General features: G+C 34.2%; 2 protein-coding genes across 4 annotated transcripts in view; both read left to right on the top strand.

The window, feature by feature from the left end:
- LOC145907865 (uncharacterized) overlaps nucleotides 1-13,107 on the top strand; it is a 29,451-nt gene extending 16,344 nt beyond the window's left edge. The window contains exons 3-24 of one of the 3 annotated variants that reach the window (XM_082994958.1): nucleotides 1,724-1,771; nucleotides 2,562-2,606; nucleotides 3,655-3,675; nucleotides 4,752-6,059; nucleotides 6,535-6,591; nucleotides 6,774-6,830; nucleotides 7,069-7,137; nucleotides 7,379-7,614; nucleotides 7,687-7,854; nucleotides 8,203-8,344; nucleotides 8,530-8,637; nucleotides 8,891-9,087; nucleotides 9,248-9,409; nucleotides 9,552-9,728; nucleotides 9,841-9,996; nucleotides 10,062-10,172; nucleotides 10,491-10,588; nucleotides 10,659-10,847; nucleotides 10,914-11,163; nucleotides 11,220-11,259; nucleotides 11,382-11,456; nucleotides 11,710-13,107. In XM_082994958.1, coding sequence (XP_082851084.1) covers nucleotides 1,765-1,771; nucleotides 2,562-2,606; nucleotides 3,655-3,675; nucleotides 4,752-6,059; nucleotides 6,535-6,591; nucleotides 6,774-6,830; nucleotides 7,069-7,137; nucleotides 7,379-7,614; nucleotides 7,687-7,854; nucleotides 8,203-8,344; nucleotides 8,530-8,637; nucleotides 8,891-9,087; nucleotides 9,248-9,409; nucleotides 9,552-9,728; nucleotides 9,841-9,996; nucleotides 10,062-10,172; nucleotides 10,491-10,588; nucleotides 10,659-10,847; nucleotides 10,914-11,163; nucleotides 11,220-11,259; nucleotides 11,382-11,456; nucleotides 11,710-11,726 — 3,690 coding nt within the window. In that variant the 5' untranslated portion in view covers nucleotides 1,724-1,764 and the 3' untranslated portion in view covers nucleotides 11,727-13,107. Of the gene's footprint in view, nucleotides 1-1,723; nucleotides 1,772-2,561; nucleotides 2,607-3,654; nucleotides 3,676-4,751; nucleotides 6,060-6,534; nucleotides 6,592-6,773; nucleotides 6,831-7,068; nucleotides 7,138-7,378; nucleotides 7,615-7,686; nucleotides 7,855-8,202; nucleotides 8,345-8,529; nucleotides 8,638-8,890; nucleotides 9,088-9,247; nucleotides 9,410-9,551; nucleotides 9,729-9,840; nucleotides 9,997-10,061; nucleotides 10,173-10,490; nucleotides 10,589-10,658; nucleotides 10,848-10,913; nucleotides 11,164-11,219; nucleotides 11,260-11,378; nucleotides 11,457-11,709 lie in introns of all 3 variants that reach the window. The other 2 variants (XM_082994957.1, XM_082994959.1) reach the window with 2 other exon arrangements.
- Nucleotides 13,108-16,290: 3,183 nt separating this feature from the next.
- LOC145909495 (uncharacterized) lies at nucleotides 16,291-16,981 on the top strand. The gene is made up of 3 exons (XM_082996884.1): nucleotides 16,291-16,323; nucleotides 16,526-16,702; nucleotides 16,871-16,981. The coding sequence occupies exons 1-3, from the start codon at nucleotides 16,291-16,293 to the stop codon at nucleotides 16,979-16,981; spliced, it is 321 nt and encodes a 106-aa protein (XP_082853010.1).
- The last annotated feature ends 213 nt before the right edge of the window (nucleotides 16,982-17,194 follow it).

Below are 17,194 nucleotides of genomic sequence, written 5' to 3'. Positions count from 1 at the left end.
GAGAAAAAGGTTATCAAATTTTCCCTACAGTTATTTAGATGAACCAAATCGACCCGGCATAATTTAGCCAGTACATCTTACAACAGGAACTCTGCAACAGTCTGCATCTCAGATGTGTTTTTTTGGCCATTTGTTGCCCTTTTTTATTGGGAATCTGGTCAACACCAAGATGCAAATGTGGGATTGTTATGTGCTTTTTTAAAAATAATAAGTATTGTAACATCGCCAGTACCTTGAGCAGTGTATTTCTTTTCATTTGGAATTGTTTAAAAAGGTATTTCACAACATAAAGATTATTCCAAAACAACATTTCCTAATTCGCATACCCAATAAAGTACGCCAGCTAGGCCCTCCTGTCCGCTTCTGGCGTATGCGGTATGAAGCGAAGCACATGTTTTTCAAAATCTTGATGAGATTTACAATTACAAAAACATTGCACAATACATGATTAATCGACATCACTGGTATGGCATTTAATTTTATTTAATAAAAATAACTTCAATGTGGTCCAGCTTATGGCTGGAACAAAACAGAAAACTGTGTTAGAGATGTTGTTGAATCCGAATTGATGTGGCCAGAACAGTTTTTGTGTGAAATGAATCAAGTAATGTACAAGTGTTTTATGATAATTGGGTCTAAACATGATTTACCTGTCTTTGAAGAGATGTTGCATGTATTTAAAAAGAAAAGTGTCTATTGTCTTATAGTGTACACTTGTTTGACTCAATTTGTTGTTGAATATGTCAATTCAAGTCGGGTAATAACATAATGAGTTGAACTTCAAGCACTAACTTTAAGTGATTTACTTTTTTATGGTCCATTTTGTGGCATATCCGTTGGTAAAGACTTGTACATCATAATTAAATCTGAATGCAGTGCTTTGTTTTCAAAGGAGTAAAATGTGGGATGCTGTGAATGTATCCAAATTTACGACTTGTTTTTAACATGCATCTTTGCATAAAAAAAGATTGAAATATTTGTCAATACCTCTCTGTGACTTTGACATGCTTCTAAAATATATGCTTAGTTTAACCAGAAATAAATTCATCATATACAAAACCAAGAGTTCCTCATTTTAGGCCGTTCTTACCTGGCTTAAACTATGACACACCACAACGGCTTTAACAAAGCTATAAAAAGTTTATCATTTTAAGCCATTTCTTAATTGACTTACATTGATACACACATTTTGGCTTGAGATAAGTCAATGTTAAAACAGCATTAACAAAGCCATAAAAAGTTTTCTATTTTATGAAATTTACTGAAAGTAGGCCAACATTTTTTGTAGTGCAGACATTGATTCTATAAGATGTCGTCGGCATTGACTTGTTTAACAAGTTCAATACTCCACAGTTTTTAAACTGTTACTTCCAGAACTGGTTGACAACTTACCCAGTTGACAGTTCCAGCAGTCCTTGTTCACCACACTTTGCTATTATGCATGTAATGTCTACAATGCCTAGATTTAATGCCCACGATGCCTACAATGGGTTTTTAGAGGGACGATTAGCTTCTCTTTAGTCTATAGGCATAAAACGGCCATTGGTGAACAGAACTGGTATGTATAAACTTCATCACCATAGGGCGAATTTGGTCATGTTGAAACAAAAAAATTGGGCGCCTATTATAAAAAAAATGTAGCAACACTGGGCATACAGAGAGCAAAGCTTAGAATTCTTTTTAATTTCCTAATGTCAACTACTTGTTTATATTTGTTCTTCAGACATTGGACAGTCATTTCAAATTTCTCCTCCAGGTGCACACATGTCAGGTAAAAAAGCTTTATTTTGTAAAAAAGGAGTATTACTGTAGGCTATTTATGTAATTTCTTAAAACCATTATCCTAAAAGATTTGGGTATGACCCAAAAATAGTGCCAACATTATTTTTTTTGGCACATTGTTTTGAGGGGTGTGAAATTGCGGTTAATTTCCTGCTACGCAGAAATGAACGCTATAGTCAAGTGTTTATCTCCACAGTTTCTTTGTTTCATGGTCGTATTTGCTACCTTACAAGGCGATGACCCTTTTTGAAACAATTGTTTGTCATGCCGTTGGTCAATAACCCTTCAACAACAACCTTTTTTCAAAACCACAGCCTTAAACTACTACAAGAGTTATAATTGTCTTACTGGATTCCAACAAAAATATATGAAACTAAACATTTATTTCAATAGTAAATTGCAAAGAGTGCCACTTCTACAGTTATTCCTATTTGCATCTGTTTTCTTGCCCATATTTATCTGTAACTAAAGTTCAGTTGCATCCCACATTTAGTTGTTTTGAATTTAACCATTGATTTGAGTTATTTTTGGCAAGAGACAGACAAATGCCCCTGCTGCCATAATGCAAACGATAACACTTGGTTTTTACGAATTTGTTTTATTGACTGCACTTTTTTTCTTGTTCTTTGTGAATCTGTTTTTTTTTCCGCACAATCATAATGTTGATAAAATGGTAATGTCTTGAAACAAAAATTGTAACATTTTGTAATCCCTTCTAGCGCATTCCCTCTGATACTGGCACAAAGTTTCACAAAGGTAATAACGTTTATATTTTTTAGGGTTTGTTGCGGGAGTTGCAGGCAATGTAAATATCACCAACATTGGTAAATATGAACATATATTTTGCTTTCTGATTCACTGCCATGCAAAAAACACTGATCAAGGAAACCTGAAGCCCTATTGTAGAGTTTTTTTTAGTTCCAGTTTGCTTCATGACAAACACTACTGGGCATGAACTAGCACTTATTGTTAAACTACTGCATATTTGAAAATATGACTTTAGTTTTGCCAAAATGTGCTCTAAAACTTGCCTTTGTTATACCTGTTTACTTAAATAAGATACATGGCATATGAGAGGAAACTTAAGTATGCAAAGTTACTCATTTTTAATTAGCATGGAAAAATGTCTTAAAAAAGTCTATCTATTTTCTCTAAACATGCTGACGTTACAGGTAAAAAAGCATTATTTTTTTTATGTAGCAATATTACTGTTGGCCATTTATGTAATTTCTTGAAACCATTAAATTTTAAATATTTGTGTATGACCCAAAAATAGTCACAATATTATATTTTTAAAATTTTGGCACATTGTTTTGAGGGGTGTAAAATTGCGGTTAATTTCCTGCTATGCAGGTACGAACACTATGGTCAATTGTTATTCAAACAAGCTTTTTAAAAACCCATGGCCTTCAACTGCTCCAAGAGTTATGATTGTCTTACTGGATTCAAACCAAAATATATGAAGCTAAACATTTATTTCAATTAGAAATTGGAAAGAGTGCCACTTCTACAGTTATTCCAATTTACATCTGTTTTCTTGCCTATATTTATCTGTAACTAAAGTTCAGTTGCATCCCACATTTAGTTGTTTTGAATTCAACCACTCATTGAGTTATTTTTGGCAGGTGACAAAAAATTGCCATGTTATCATAATGCAAATAGGTTTAAACTATATCACTTGATTTTTACAAATTTGTTTTATTTACTGCACTATTTTGCATGTTTTTTTACTCATAATGATAATGTCAATAAAATGGTAATGTTAAGTCTTGAAACAAAAATTTTAACATTTTGTAATCTCTTACACTGCATTGCCTCTGATACTAGCAAGTTTTACAAAAGGTAATAACATTTCCATATTATATATTTCAGGGAGTCTTCGATTAAATGCAGGTACTGCTGACATTGGTAAATATGAACATATACTCTGCTTTCTGATCTACTGTCATGCAAAAAACACTGATCAAGGAATGCTGAAGCCCTATTGTAGAGTTTTTTTTTAGTTCCAGTTTGCTTCATTTCAAACACTACTGGGCATGAACTAGCACTGTTGTTAAACTACTGCATATTTGAAAATATGACTTTTGTTTTGCCAAAATATGCTCTAAAACTTGCCTTTGTTATACCTGTTTGCTTGAATAAGATACAGGGCATATGAAAGAAAACTTAAGTATGCAAAGTTGCTCATTTTTAATGTAGTATGAAAAAAATGTCTTAAAATAGTCTATCTATTTTCTCTAAACATGCTGACATTACAGGTAAAAAAGCATTATTTTTTTTAATAGGAATATTACAGTGGGCCATTCATGTAATTTCTTTAAACCATTAAACGTAAAAGATTTGTGTATGACCCAAAATATTCACAATATTATGTTTTTTAAATTTTTTAATTTCCTACTATGCAGGGATGAGCACTATGGTCAAGTGTTTGTCTCTGCAGTTTCTTTGTTTTATGGTCGTGATCAGCACATTGACAAGAAGATGACCCCTTTTAAAATAACTGTTTGTTGTGCCATTGGTCAATAACCCGTCAACAACAAGCTTTTTTGAAAACCACATCCTTAAACCGCTTCAAGAGTTATAATTATTTTAACAGACTATTAAATTATTTTACAAGATTTAAACAAAAATATATGCAGGAAACATCTTTTTAATTGATACAAAAAGATCAAGGAATACTGATGCCCCATTGTCACAATTATTAGTTCAAGTTTGCTTCACATCAAGCACAACCGGCTTTGAATTAGCACTGTTGTTTAACTACTGCATACTTGAAAATATGACTTTAGTTTTTCCAAAATATGCTACAAAATTTCCCTTGTTTTTACCTGTTTACTTGAATAAGATAAGATCAAAATGTCTTGACCTTTCTTTGCCATGAAGTGGATCATGGACACATGACACTACTAGTCACTACTGGAGACTTTTTTATTGTATGTCCTGCAATGTCATTTTTTGTTTGTTTTTAGATGTACAAGAAGCACTTGATGAGATTAAACACTATCAAGCACAAAAATTGAAAACAGACGTAGAACCATACAGTGAACAGTTTAGTAGACATGTAATTCCTGAAGTCAATCCAGTGCTTGTGGAAACTGATATATACAAAACAGTAGATCCACATGAGGAAAATGATTTTCAGCTGTCTACTAAACAGGTCTACGGATTTGGCAATGAACAAGTTAGCATTGAAAAACTAGTTGCACATTTTAAAGAAAAAAATCAGCAAGAAATTTTCTTGGCTTTTGTGGGACCCGCTGGAAGTGGAAAAACTACCTTTTCAATTAGACTGTGTACACAATTAGGTGCATCTCATTTGGTGTTTCATTACAAATTTATGCATTTAAACTATGGTGAAAAGAAAGTGACTCTCCAAAAGCTTTTAATAGATGACAATTTTCCTGGTGTTGACACATCAACTAGCAACACAATTTTTCACTGGATAAGAACGCACCAAAAAGAGTGTGCTTTTGTGTTTGATGGCTTTGATCAAGCAACCTGGACTCTTAAAGACATGAAAACCATTGATGCAAGTTATGACACACCTTTGACAGTACAACAACTTTTTGCTAATATTTTTGGCAAAAAGTTTCTATCTCAGTCTTTGTTGATATGTACATCTCGCCCGAATGCAATGCTTTCAATACCATTGCAGCTCAGACCACAGTCTGTCATTTATGTTGATGATCTCAAAACCGAAGACATGAAAACATTGTTTGATTGTTTTGCTGCTGATAAAGCAAATGCATTGTGGAACAACCTTGAAACTAATTTTCCCCAAATGTTAGATTATTGTCACAATCCAATGCTTTTGCAGCTTATTGTGTATGCTTTTTTATGCAGTGACACAGGTTGCATTGCATCAATTACAAATGTTTTTTGTATTGTTTTACAACAACTTAAGCACTCTTTCCATTCAAAATGGCATTCCAAAGATAACTTTCTAAAATCATTTGGCAAAATGGCCTACAAGGGCATGGTTTCCAAAACAGTTTCATTCACGCGTGATGACCTATTAGAAGTTGGTCTGGATGATGTGAATATAAAGGCGTTTCAGTTTGATCTTGCTGAATGCTGGTGGCTTTCTTCAACAAACGTTTTTGATGGGTCAGGATCGCTGTTTTACTTTATTCATCAAATGGTCCAGGAAATACTTGCTGCCTACTACATCTACATGTTTATGCCACATGAAGAATTCACTCAAATCGTTGAAGATGTGGCAACAGGGGGCCACTGGGTTTCTGTTCGCAGATTTCTTTGTGGGCTTATGTTTGGAGGTATATTTGTAAATCAGTTGTTTAGGGCAGTGCTCCGCAACATTTTTTACCATGACTACACACTTATAAGGTTTCAAAATTCGGCGGCACACTCAACCTAATATGTGAGAGTTATGCAGTGTAGGCTAGCTTTTCAAAATATTCACTGCTGTGATGTTAAAAATAAGCATTATTTATGTTTTTTTTAAATATTGTCTGGTTGTAGCCACACCACAGCAAATTTGACTCTGTTGCGGAGCACTTATTTTTGTTTTTTACCATTTTTGGCTGTACCTAATTGCAGTCCAAGGAAAAATATGTCAAAGTGGCCACTACTGTTTGTGTGTTGTTTCCAAGGAGCTAGATTTAAAAAGAATCTTGTTTTGAGCAAGATTGAAATTTGGTGTTGACCCAAATTCTGGAAATTGAATTTAAAAGTGTTTTATGATCTATGCATTTTCCCAAATGTTGTTAATGTTTTCTTTACTTCCTTTAGACATCTCAAGTTATGCTACTTCCACTGATGTTGATGAATGTGATGCCCAAAAGCTTGGTATTTTATGATTTTTAGGCTATTTTGTACTAAAACTTAATGTAGCAGGATCTACTTGAACTTGAATGTTAAATAGCTTTTGTTGTGCTAATACAGCATGTTCACATAATGTTATCGGGACCTGTACAAACTTACATGCAGCATTTCACAAAATTCCCTCTTCAAATTTTACTCTGTTTTAGACAAAACTTCAGCACTCATCAAGGCATTTCAAAAAGTTCTAGATGAAAGATGTGATGGTGGGAGAACTGATTGTTTTGTTGAGTTAAAAGAAAATGCGAGCTTAACAGTAATTTTAGACAAACTGTTTTCAATTTAGTGAGCTTTTATAATGCAAATCAATGCTCAATTATGTGTAAATATAGATTTTTATATGTACAACAATTACTTTCTTAGCAAGAAAGCATCATTTGGCAAATGGTATAATTAATGAAGGAGATTGCAAGTTGCGGATAGATTGTTTTTTTCTTTTTGTAGACAAGAAACAAAAATGCGTGGTTAAAGACATGAACAAACATCAGGAACAACGTCGATTAGATTTACCAGGTTAGTATAAGTAGGATGTAGTGCAAAAAAAATGTGTTTAAGATGGAAAATGACTACAAAAATCTAACAATTTCAACCCTTTCAAAAATTCATATCATTGATCTTGAAATTAATACGCATAAAGTTGATTTTTGTTCCAGGTTTATTTTTGTGCAACTTATTGTATATTTGTATGGTTTATCAAATAAAATTGGGAATCTATTGATAATTTATTTTATTATCCTATATTTTTTCCTTGTAGAATTACTAATTGACTTTCAAGAATGTGCAGAAGAAAAAAGGAATGAACTCGCCACATTTCTCCCTTCTGCTTTGGGATTTTCAAACATCCCCATGTCACGCACAAAGTGTCATGCATTGGCTGATATTCTTCCTCGAATAAAGAAATCTGGCATTTGGCTTGGTTTATCACGATGTGATCTAAACTATGATAAACTACAGTTGATTGGTAAAGGAATCAAAAAAATGGATGACCAGGTTTAATGACACTATCCACTATGGTATTTGTTAATATTTCTTGTATATAAAACAAGCTTGCATCTCATTCAGTTGAAATTTCTGGACTTAAGCAACAACAGATTTGGTTGGGAGGAAAGCAAAATTTTGTGTCAACTTTTGCCCAGAGTAAAAAAGCTTTGGTTGTGGAATTGTGGATTGGAATCAGATGCCAAATCTGTTCAAAATTTACAAGCACAACACAAACATATTGGTGACCCTGTAAGAATGCAGATCTTTGCTAAAATGTGTAATATCATAAGTTATATATTTTTGTGATTAAAGTGATTGCCATTTATGCAAACAAATATGGAGACATGCTAGCCTAAAGTTGAATTGAGTCAATTTGATGTCTGACTTGCAACAGAAACTGATGGTTTAATATGAACTATCAGCTCATGCTAACTTATACACTGCATGCAACTTGTCATGTATGGTTTAGCAAATTAGTTTCTTTTCAATTTGATATAGTTGTTGCTAAGTGTTTTCTGTCTGATATTGTAAAGTTTTTAGATATTGTGGTGAAGTGCATTGGAAATAACCTGATTCAAATGTTTTTTAATGTGATAGGATTCTTATATCGGTGGTATAAATGTTTTGGATACTGGAGATGATGAACAAAACTCCACTTTAAAAGTATTTGGAAGTGCACAACAGCTTAATAAAAGTGAGCTTAATACTGAGACACAAGCTTTAGCAACCTACAGACAAGGTAAAAAAGAACCTCGTTTTTACATTGGTCCAGAGTTGTTGTAATATGTGTAAAAATTGGCCCAATACATTGCTAGCACAGTTTAAAATTTTGTTTGTTGCAATTTCTCTGTTTTAATCCCCGGGTTGGTTGCTTTTAGTTTCAACTTGATCTTTAATTCAAGTGAAGTTTAATTTACTTTGTAGATCTTAAAGCTTTTGTGGAAGAATCATATAACCCCACTGCAAAGTCCTCTCAGCCCATTTACAGTACAGATGAGACCACACTCCTTAAAGAGGACAGAAATCTGTCTGGTAGATCCAAGTTTATGTTGTTTTTTACCATAATGCTTTTTCTGATAAATTCAGGTTGAAAATCTCTATCTTTACACAATGTTGAGGTTCCGAATATTTAAATAGTCTTTGTACTTCAATTATTGATTTTTGTTCACCTTTCAGTCGAAATAATGGAACTTAAGAACAATTGTTTGTCTTGTATTCAACTGATGAAGATTATCTATGTATGGGGTAATGTGCTATTTAACTAAGGAAACATCAATATGTGCAGAAAACATGGATAATGAACAGCTTCCAGATGAGCTAGTGTACTCTGACAAACCAATGACCTCTGTTTGTGCACAAAAAATTTTTGACCAGCTAACAAAAGTCCAACAAACTGTGAAGATGTTGGACTTACGGAATTCCAATTTAAGTTCTGGTTTGCTCGGGGTGATTTGCAAAGGGCTCAGTAAAATGGAGCATGAGGTACACTTTGTTAATAACTTTTTGGTTTTTAATTTGTATTGTTGCCTGGAAGCAGGCTAAAATAACACATTTACTGGGCCTAAAGTATGATAGGCACCTGATTGCAAAGACCCATTTCTAATAACTGTGGAACCCTGAATTAACTTATGTGTTTATGCAGGTACAAACTTTAAAAGTAAGTGGAAACCCTTTTGGAGATGATGGAGTGAAACATTTGGCAACTTGTTTGCAAAAGGTTCAAAACCTGGATATGGATCGATGTGGAGTTACGGGAATTGGTGCTGCAGAGTTGTCTGCAGCTATTAACAAAATGCCATATGTGGTAATTTAGTACATAGTTCAAACAAAGGAACACTGTTTGATTTGTATTTTAATTTTCAGATTAAACTTTTGTCAAATATTACTTGTTGTTTATTGTTTGATATTCAACTACAAACAAAGTTTAATATAGTTATGTTTTTCAGATGCATTCAATTAAACTTAATGGCAACAATATTGATGATGATGGAGCGAAGCATATTGCCAGTTGCTTGCACAATATCACTGACTATCAACTAACTGCTTCTGAAGAGTGGTTAAACACATTGTCGAATTTTGGAAAAGAGTTAATTCGTTCTCAAGTTGAGAAGTTGAAAGATCGTGTATGAATGATTATTTTTATGCAAAATTGCAGTTACTGGTCCAACATTCTGACAATTGGATTTTTTTATTTGAGTTTGTTTCTGTTTTCATGTACTGCATTTGTGTATATAGGACAACTACAACCTGGTGGATTCAACTTCATCAGTGATTGGGAAAAATGGTGGGACACTTGAAGTTGGTGGATGTATTGTTGAAATTCCACAAAACGCTTTGGATCATTCTGTTTTGATAAAGCTCACCTCATATTATGGAAAGCGAAGCGAAACTGTCAGTCTGTTTCTTAACAGTAGCAAACACAATACAAAAAAACGATTTTAATGTATTTTTTGTAGAACCAAATCACCCCAATGCTAAAGTGTGAACCGAATCATTTAAAGTTTAAAAATAACATATGTATTACTTTACCAACTTCATATTATTCCAAAACACGCCAAATTGTGACGGTAGGTCTGTTTTTTGATAAGCAATGTGGAGCCATTAATATGAATTGTGTATAAGCTGCAGACAGATGCCCACTGTTTCGACCTAAAAGGTCTCATCAGTGCAGCTGGTTTTGGTTGTACCTAGTTTGGTGCCCAACAGACGACGGTGATTGTATAGTCACCACAAAGTGGAAGTCTTTGCTTGGCCGTTTGGTCAGCAAAGTCGTCTTAAAGTCACACCAGCTGCACCGATGAGACCTTTTAGGTCGAAACAGTGGCCTTTGGTCTGTTTTTTAATCCCAATGACTGTGAAAAGTATTATTTTTTCCATGCAAACAGGTTAGAGAAAGTCCGGATGGACTGAAATGGACTGATCATGAAACCTGCCATTATGAAAGAGAACATAGATGTTTGATTTATACAAAGCATTTTAGTTTGTAAGCATGTTTTGTAATTGAAAACATCAATTCATGGATTTTGAGATTTTCATGTCATTTTGCTTTATAGTTATGAGATCATAAAAAGCTATTGGTCACATGAAGGAAAAGAAAAAGCTCTTATATTTGGCTGGAAAAAATTGACTACAAACATAGGTGTTTTTCATGGTTTGGTGTGTGATTTTCCAACCTGCCAAAGGTATTTGCGAAATGAGAAGGGCCTTGAGGTAGTTTTACGTCCAGAAACATTTTTAATGAGGTGAGACAAAAAGTTTCATGTTTTTTTAATTTGCTTTTAATGGCTTTTTCTTTTCTTTTAATTTAGTAAACCTTCACCAAATGAAGTGGCCATCTTGAACATCAAAACTCCAGAAGGGTATAGTTGTGATCCTAAGAACTTTCATATGTTCGACTTGTATGATAATGATTTGACAAGAGCCGAAATACAAGTCACCAAAACTGATTTGTCTGAATCTGTCGGAAAATTTAAAATTGACATTACCTGCGAGAATAAAAAAATTTATGGTCGTGGACATCAAGGAACATATTTCTTGGATTTTGATGCTGTTCCGCAGGTTAGAAACCAACCCATAATACTAAAGAGAAAAATATTAATATAAGGCATTTATAGATTGATTCTGAAAGAGATTTTGAAGGAACAGAACCACCATGTAAGAAAATCACTTGCATACACTCATGTTTACACAACCAAGTACTTGACAGCCACTATATTAAAAAAATGTTAACCTTCATCACAAGCAGCTTCAGATATTTCAAAATATTGCTTTAGCAGGTTCACTGGTTACATCAGCTAATCATGCAAATGTGGAGAGGAGTTTCTTTGGGATAGGAAACTTGAATTACTATGGTAACTTTTAATTGCATATTACTTTCAAATTGCATATAGGTGAACTGATCACCGCAACATTTTGCAATAAAACTGTTTTTTTCTATGATATGTTGGTGGAGTTTTTTACATACAATTTATGTTTAAATTTAATGCAATAAATACTTTAATATTAAGTGGGTATATTGCTGCTTTGTACTTTGATCATTCTGATTTCTGAAATTGCCGAAAAAAATGGAAAAGGGTGTTAAAAGTTATTTTTTTGCGATTTCAGATTGTTGTATTGTATGAAGCATTTTGCTTCAGTGTATCTCCTACAATGGAAAGAGGAAGTTTAGTTTGAGTTTATTAATTTTCTGTTCTAATCATTCATAATGTTTTACCTGCTTTTTAGACTGCAAATTTATATTGATAACATGCCAATAGTTCATATATTGTAGCAGTTTTTTGCTTGTATCTAGAATTTTAGGAACTGTTTAGCTTAAGTATGAATTGTGTGGCATAAAGTATCTTTTTTTCTTGTTCATGGTGCTTTTTTACCTTGAAGAACGTACACCTTTTTACCTTGAACTTTTTTTCTTGTTCATGGTGCTTTTTTTTACCTTGAAGAACGTACACCTTTTTACCTTGAACTTTTTTTCTTGTTCATGGTGCTTTTTTTTACCTTGAAGAACGTACACCTTTTTACCTTGAACTTTTTTTCTTGTTCATGGTGCTTTTTTACCTTGAAGAACGTACACCTTTTTACCTTGAACTTTTTTTCTTGTTCATGGTGCTTTTTTACCTTGAAGAACGTACACCTTTTTACCTTGAACTTTTTTTCTTGTTCATGGTGCTTTTTTTTACCTTGAAGAACGTACACCTTTTTACCTTGAACTTTTTTTCTTGTTCATGGTGCTTTTTTACCTTGAAGAACGTACACCTTTTTACCTTGAACTTTTTTTCTTGTTCATGGTGCTTTTTTTTACCTTGAAGAACACATATGTACTTAACTACGTCGGCAAACGCATGAGACGTCTTACTTTGTAAATAAGTGATGCATACCAACTAGACTTACAAAGACATTTTACCAAATCTCATCTTTCATATTTGATCATAGCATGGCTTCCTTTCATAGTTGCACGGGTAACGGTTACTCGTGCGATCTCCACGAATAACTGAAATTTGTGGCATTAGCCCATGGAAAAACGTTCAAGCTTTCTGTATCGAAGCATGCTGCCCACTTGCCATTTGGATCCTTCCTCAGGTATATGATTTTCGTGCCTTCTCCGGCAGCACGGACATCATAGATTTAAGGGTCAACAAATGGCGTTTAAACTTTGGACTTTTTACTGCTAAAATTCGACCATTTAATCCCATCTCTGCTTATTCTCCTCTATGACGTGACAATTTTGCCTTAAACTCAAAACGTGTTGTCTTCTTGCCATTTTTTGCTATGATGTCCGAAGTATCCCCGATCACGATCTTACACTTCCCACTATACTTGATTGACACGAAATTGCGTTCCCACTGTAATCCTTGATTTATCTACTTTGTGCACTTACATTTGACTGGCATATTTTATCTGTTGAAACTTATGCATTTAAATAAAACTTAGTTGATGCCTTTTGTATATGTTCCATTTTGATTTATTAGGCTCTTATCATATACAGCATGTGAATACCGTTGCATCACGGTTTGATTTACAGCCGGGTTTTTTAAAACCGTAACAAACACAAAAATTGTATTTTCTCCACTTTAATAAATGTTGAAAAGCCGTTTTGTCATCATTATTCATCAACGTCCAAACCAACTTCGTCGTTACGGGAAAGGGACTCTGTGTCATAACGTTCATCCAAATCTTCTTCGTCGGTGGCAATCCCACTGCGCTCCGACAGGACGTTGTCCTCTACGTTAATGGAGGAAGACCCGTCAGGAAAATCACGCGGCACGCAGTACTTTTTGATGACGTTGTAAGGCAGTGATGATATGACGCAACAGCTGAGAGCACGACAAATGTGCATGTCCTTGATTTCAAACCTAAAATGTAAGTTAGTTCAGGTTTACAGGGTTCGCAGCCCAAGCATTGCAGCCTATAAACCAGCTCAGGCATTACAACAAAGCCTGTAAACCTAATGATCTCGATACGATAACTGTGATCGCCAAGTAAGAACCTGCGCAGTGGGGCAATCATGCCATTTCATAAAACATTACTTTTTCGCCAGCTCTGAGCGAAAAGTGGTGTTTTGTTTATAATTGCAGATAGTAAAAAGATAGAAAAAAATGACCAAAACATATTTTTCCCAGTATAACGTGGGTTATGTTTCTTATGTCTACACGTATGTAGTATAGGTCCAGTATTAATTCATAATAAGAAATTATAATTTATTTTTCTTGTTCCATTGGCAAATATTATTTAGCGCAGTGGTTCCCAACCGGGGAGGAATTCCTCCCTAGAGAGGAATTTCATGAGTTCAGGGGTGGAATTTCATAAAAACTTCTTTTTTACATTGAAAATGTTACCGCACTAAATATCTTTTTCAGATAGGTGCAAAATATTTAGCAAAGATTAAGTTTTTAGTAATATGGGGAGGAATGAATAGTTCCAAAATGGGCAAAGGGAGGAATGTAACAAAAAAGGTTGGGAACCACTGTTAGCGTAATGTTTGCACAAAATTAACAAGAACAGCTATGAACCGAAAGCAGTTATAGAATCGCCAACCGAAAAAAGTTAAATTAAATAATGTAGGGGCACAAATTGAAACTCTTATTTGTTGTAGTGGAAGGCAACGAAAATATTAAAAACACTAACAAAAAAGCACTGATGGAGACAACCCAATGATTATCAAACAACATGGTTTTTGATTAACGTATGTCGTTGGCTGCGATTAATAAGTGCCTGAAAACAAAGGGTCCACCTAAAAATCGCCTCACAAACTGACTCTTCAAGTCGCACGTTAAGTCGGTCGTCAGTAATAATGTCGTTTAGGTCCTCGAATGACATGAAAAGGAATTCTTCGCTGTTTCGAGAAATTTCTTCGAAGTTGAAGAGAATGTAGGTTGTAACGGCGTCAAATAACTTCGAACAGTTGTAGTGCCTGCAATGTGAACATAAATTTAGAAAATTTACATTCGAAAAAGAGCCTGGAGACAGTAGCATAGAATCTTAAAAGCCATGGAATCTCTAAAATTTTTGTTTTTAGAACTTCACCACACAAATCTAATCACCACCATTCCCTATCAAGGGAAATAGAGCAATAGAGTGAACATATGTTAGTTTACCCGATGTTTAGCGGACTAAACGCCAATGATATATGTTTGGATAATTGAAATCACTGAAAACATAATGCGCACCTTCCATATTGGCGAATATCAATGCAGTTGGTCGGAGTGAGTTGTTTCTTCAGAAAAGCACAACATTTGTCCTTAAAATATTTCACTAAAAACAGGTCGGCGGCTGAAAGAAGTTCTTCCACATTCAGTGACGTCTCAGCAATCTTACAAATTTGCATTTATAAGTTAAACAAGACGTCAATAACCGTAGAAATGCTGTATACACTATGTTATTCATGTCATCTTCTGCCAAATATTTCCTCCACTGTTACTGTGTTACAATGTTGGTTTATGTAAAGTTCGGTTCGTGTCAATCCAGACTATTTCAATGGTGCAATGACACTTTTTACCTCATTTTCATAAACCCAATATCACATGATTGAAAGAATATACCTGAGCAAAGCTGTTATGTGTTATTTTCATGTTGGTGCTTTGATTTATTGATGCATATTCTCATTTTGTCAAAGAAAAAAGGAGCAACATGATTTATTTAAAAAGAAGTTGCTCTACAAACTGAAATCTGATAAATACGGATCAAAATCATCTGACGTAAAATTAATCAATTTTTGACGTCACGCAACCTTATTTTTATAATGTACACTTTCAACAATGTTCTTGTCTTCCCGGTTCCCGCACCCGATTGCATCTGTCCTAGTGTTCCCAAAATATAAATCATGGAAAGAAAATTCCGACTGTTATTGATTGTATTCAGATTTTTTATCGTAGCACTGTTAATAAAACAAAATTATATACATTATTAAAGAACTTCAAATCTAAAATCACTTACTGAACAAAGGTTTAAGGAATAAAACATAAGTTTTTTGGGACGGATTGATTTGTAAGTTACCTAACGATAATAAAATCCGGCTGGTTCTGTAAAAATCTTTAAATACATTTTCTGAGAATTGTAAACACATCAAATCTAATTTTATCGCATTAGAGACGTAGTTTCGTCTGTTAGTTTGATTTAAATTGGTTCTACATATGCAGTTGGAACTTTGCCAGCGACGAGTTATAGCAGAGAAACCACTAATTAGGATCACACTTGAAATTATAAGCTGCAGAAAAGTTTAACCAACCAGAAATGCAGCGGAAGAACTGATAAAATAGTATGTCGATTCTATGTAACATTATTGTTTATGCCACTAATTCCTGCTGGACGTTGATTACGTGTTGTGCGACGGCCTTGGTTTTCCCAGATCAATTTACCTTCTTAGACATTACAACACGCCAAATAGATTTTAGGAGAAAATGAAAGCACATTAAGTGACCAAAAGGTTTTGCGTGATTACAATTCTTTTGCTAAAACAACCTTAAACTTTCCTGTAATTCTCAGACAAAATCTTCGCAAGAGACAAACATTTAAAGCGAAATGGCAATGAACAAAACAAGCTGGAATCACTTCAAGAATACAACGACACAAATCAACAAAATTTAACACAATTTAGTGACACTGTAAAAAAAACACTACATGCTTTGTTTTCTGCGCTCCATGTTAATCTCATCCATTCATTTGTCACAAGTTTCTCAGAATTTCTCTTGGATGAATGGTTTGAATTCTACAACTTTGTCCAGGGTGAGAACGTTAGGAACGAAGGGTGTGACAAAAATTTTAGTTTCTTGAAGAAAAAAACATGTCAAAAATAAAGATTGGCGTGACAAAGATTGTCTGACGTCAGTTAACAACCAAGGGAAGTTCCCCCGTTGCTGGATATTTAGCGCTGTAAGTTGTAAAATTCTTGACTAGGAATAATACGTTAATCATAAAATAATTAAAGGTGGCAGCCGTCGAAGCGCACTACAAAATTATAAACGACACTTTAATTAAACTTTCAAAACAACAATTGATTGAAGTCCTACCAGAATGTGAAGGACGAGGTGACATAGAATTGGCATTTCAATATATTCAAGAGAATGGATTGTGCACAGAGGAAGAATATCCCTATGTTGGAAAGGTATGGTTGCACAATTATTTTAATGTTTTGGTTTATTCCTGCAACAAGTACCAAAGAACATCTTTTTCCATGTAATTTGACGCAGAGGTCATACAATAAAGTGCAGAACATACAGATGACCTTGTTTGTGAGTTTATCTGTAATACTGCAAACTTATTGTGTTTTAAGAAAAATCCCAAACCCAAGGTGGAAATACAAGGGTGGAAATTGATTCCTTATGGAAACGAGAAAGAATTGGAAACAAGTTGGTCCGGTTGCTGCAAGTTTGTTGGTTTCTGACTAGTTTAAATATCTAAACCACAAAAACTACGATGGCAAGGCTTTACTCGATCTGTTTAATACTTCACTGTAACACAACTTGCAACTCAGATATTTTTTATGACTCTGGTGAATACGACGAATCAAATGATAACTCTCTGGCGCACGCAGTGTTGGTTGTTGGATATGGAAGAGATTCTTCCAAACAAGAAGGAGAAGACAAGTACTGGATTG

Source organism: Ascidia mentula, chromosome 7 (genome assembly GCF_947561715.1).
Source record: "Ascidia mentula chromosome 7, kaAscMent1.1, whole genome shotgun sequence".
Taxonomy (NCBI): Eukaryota; Metazoa; Chordata; class Ascidiacea; order Phlebobranchia; family Ascidiidae; genus Ascidia; species Ascidia mentula.
This window is presented reverse-complemented; position numbering and strand designations above follow the sequence as displayed.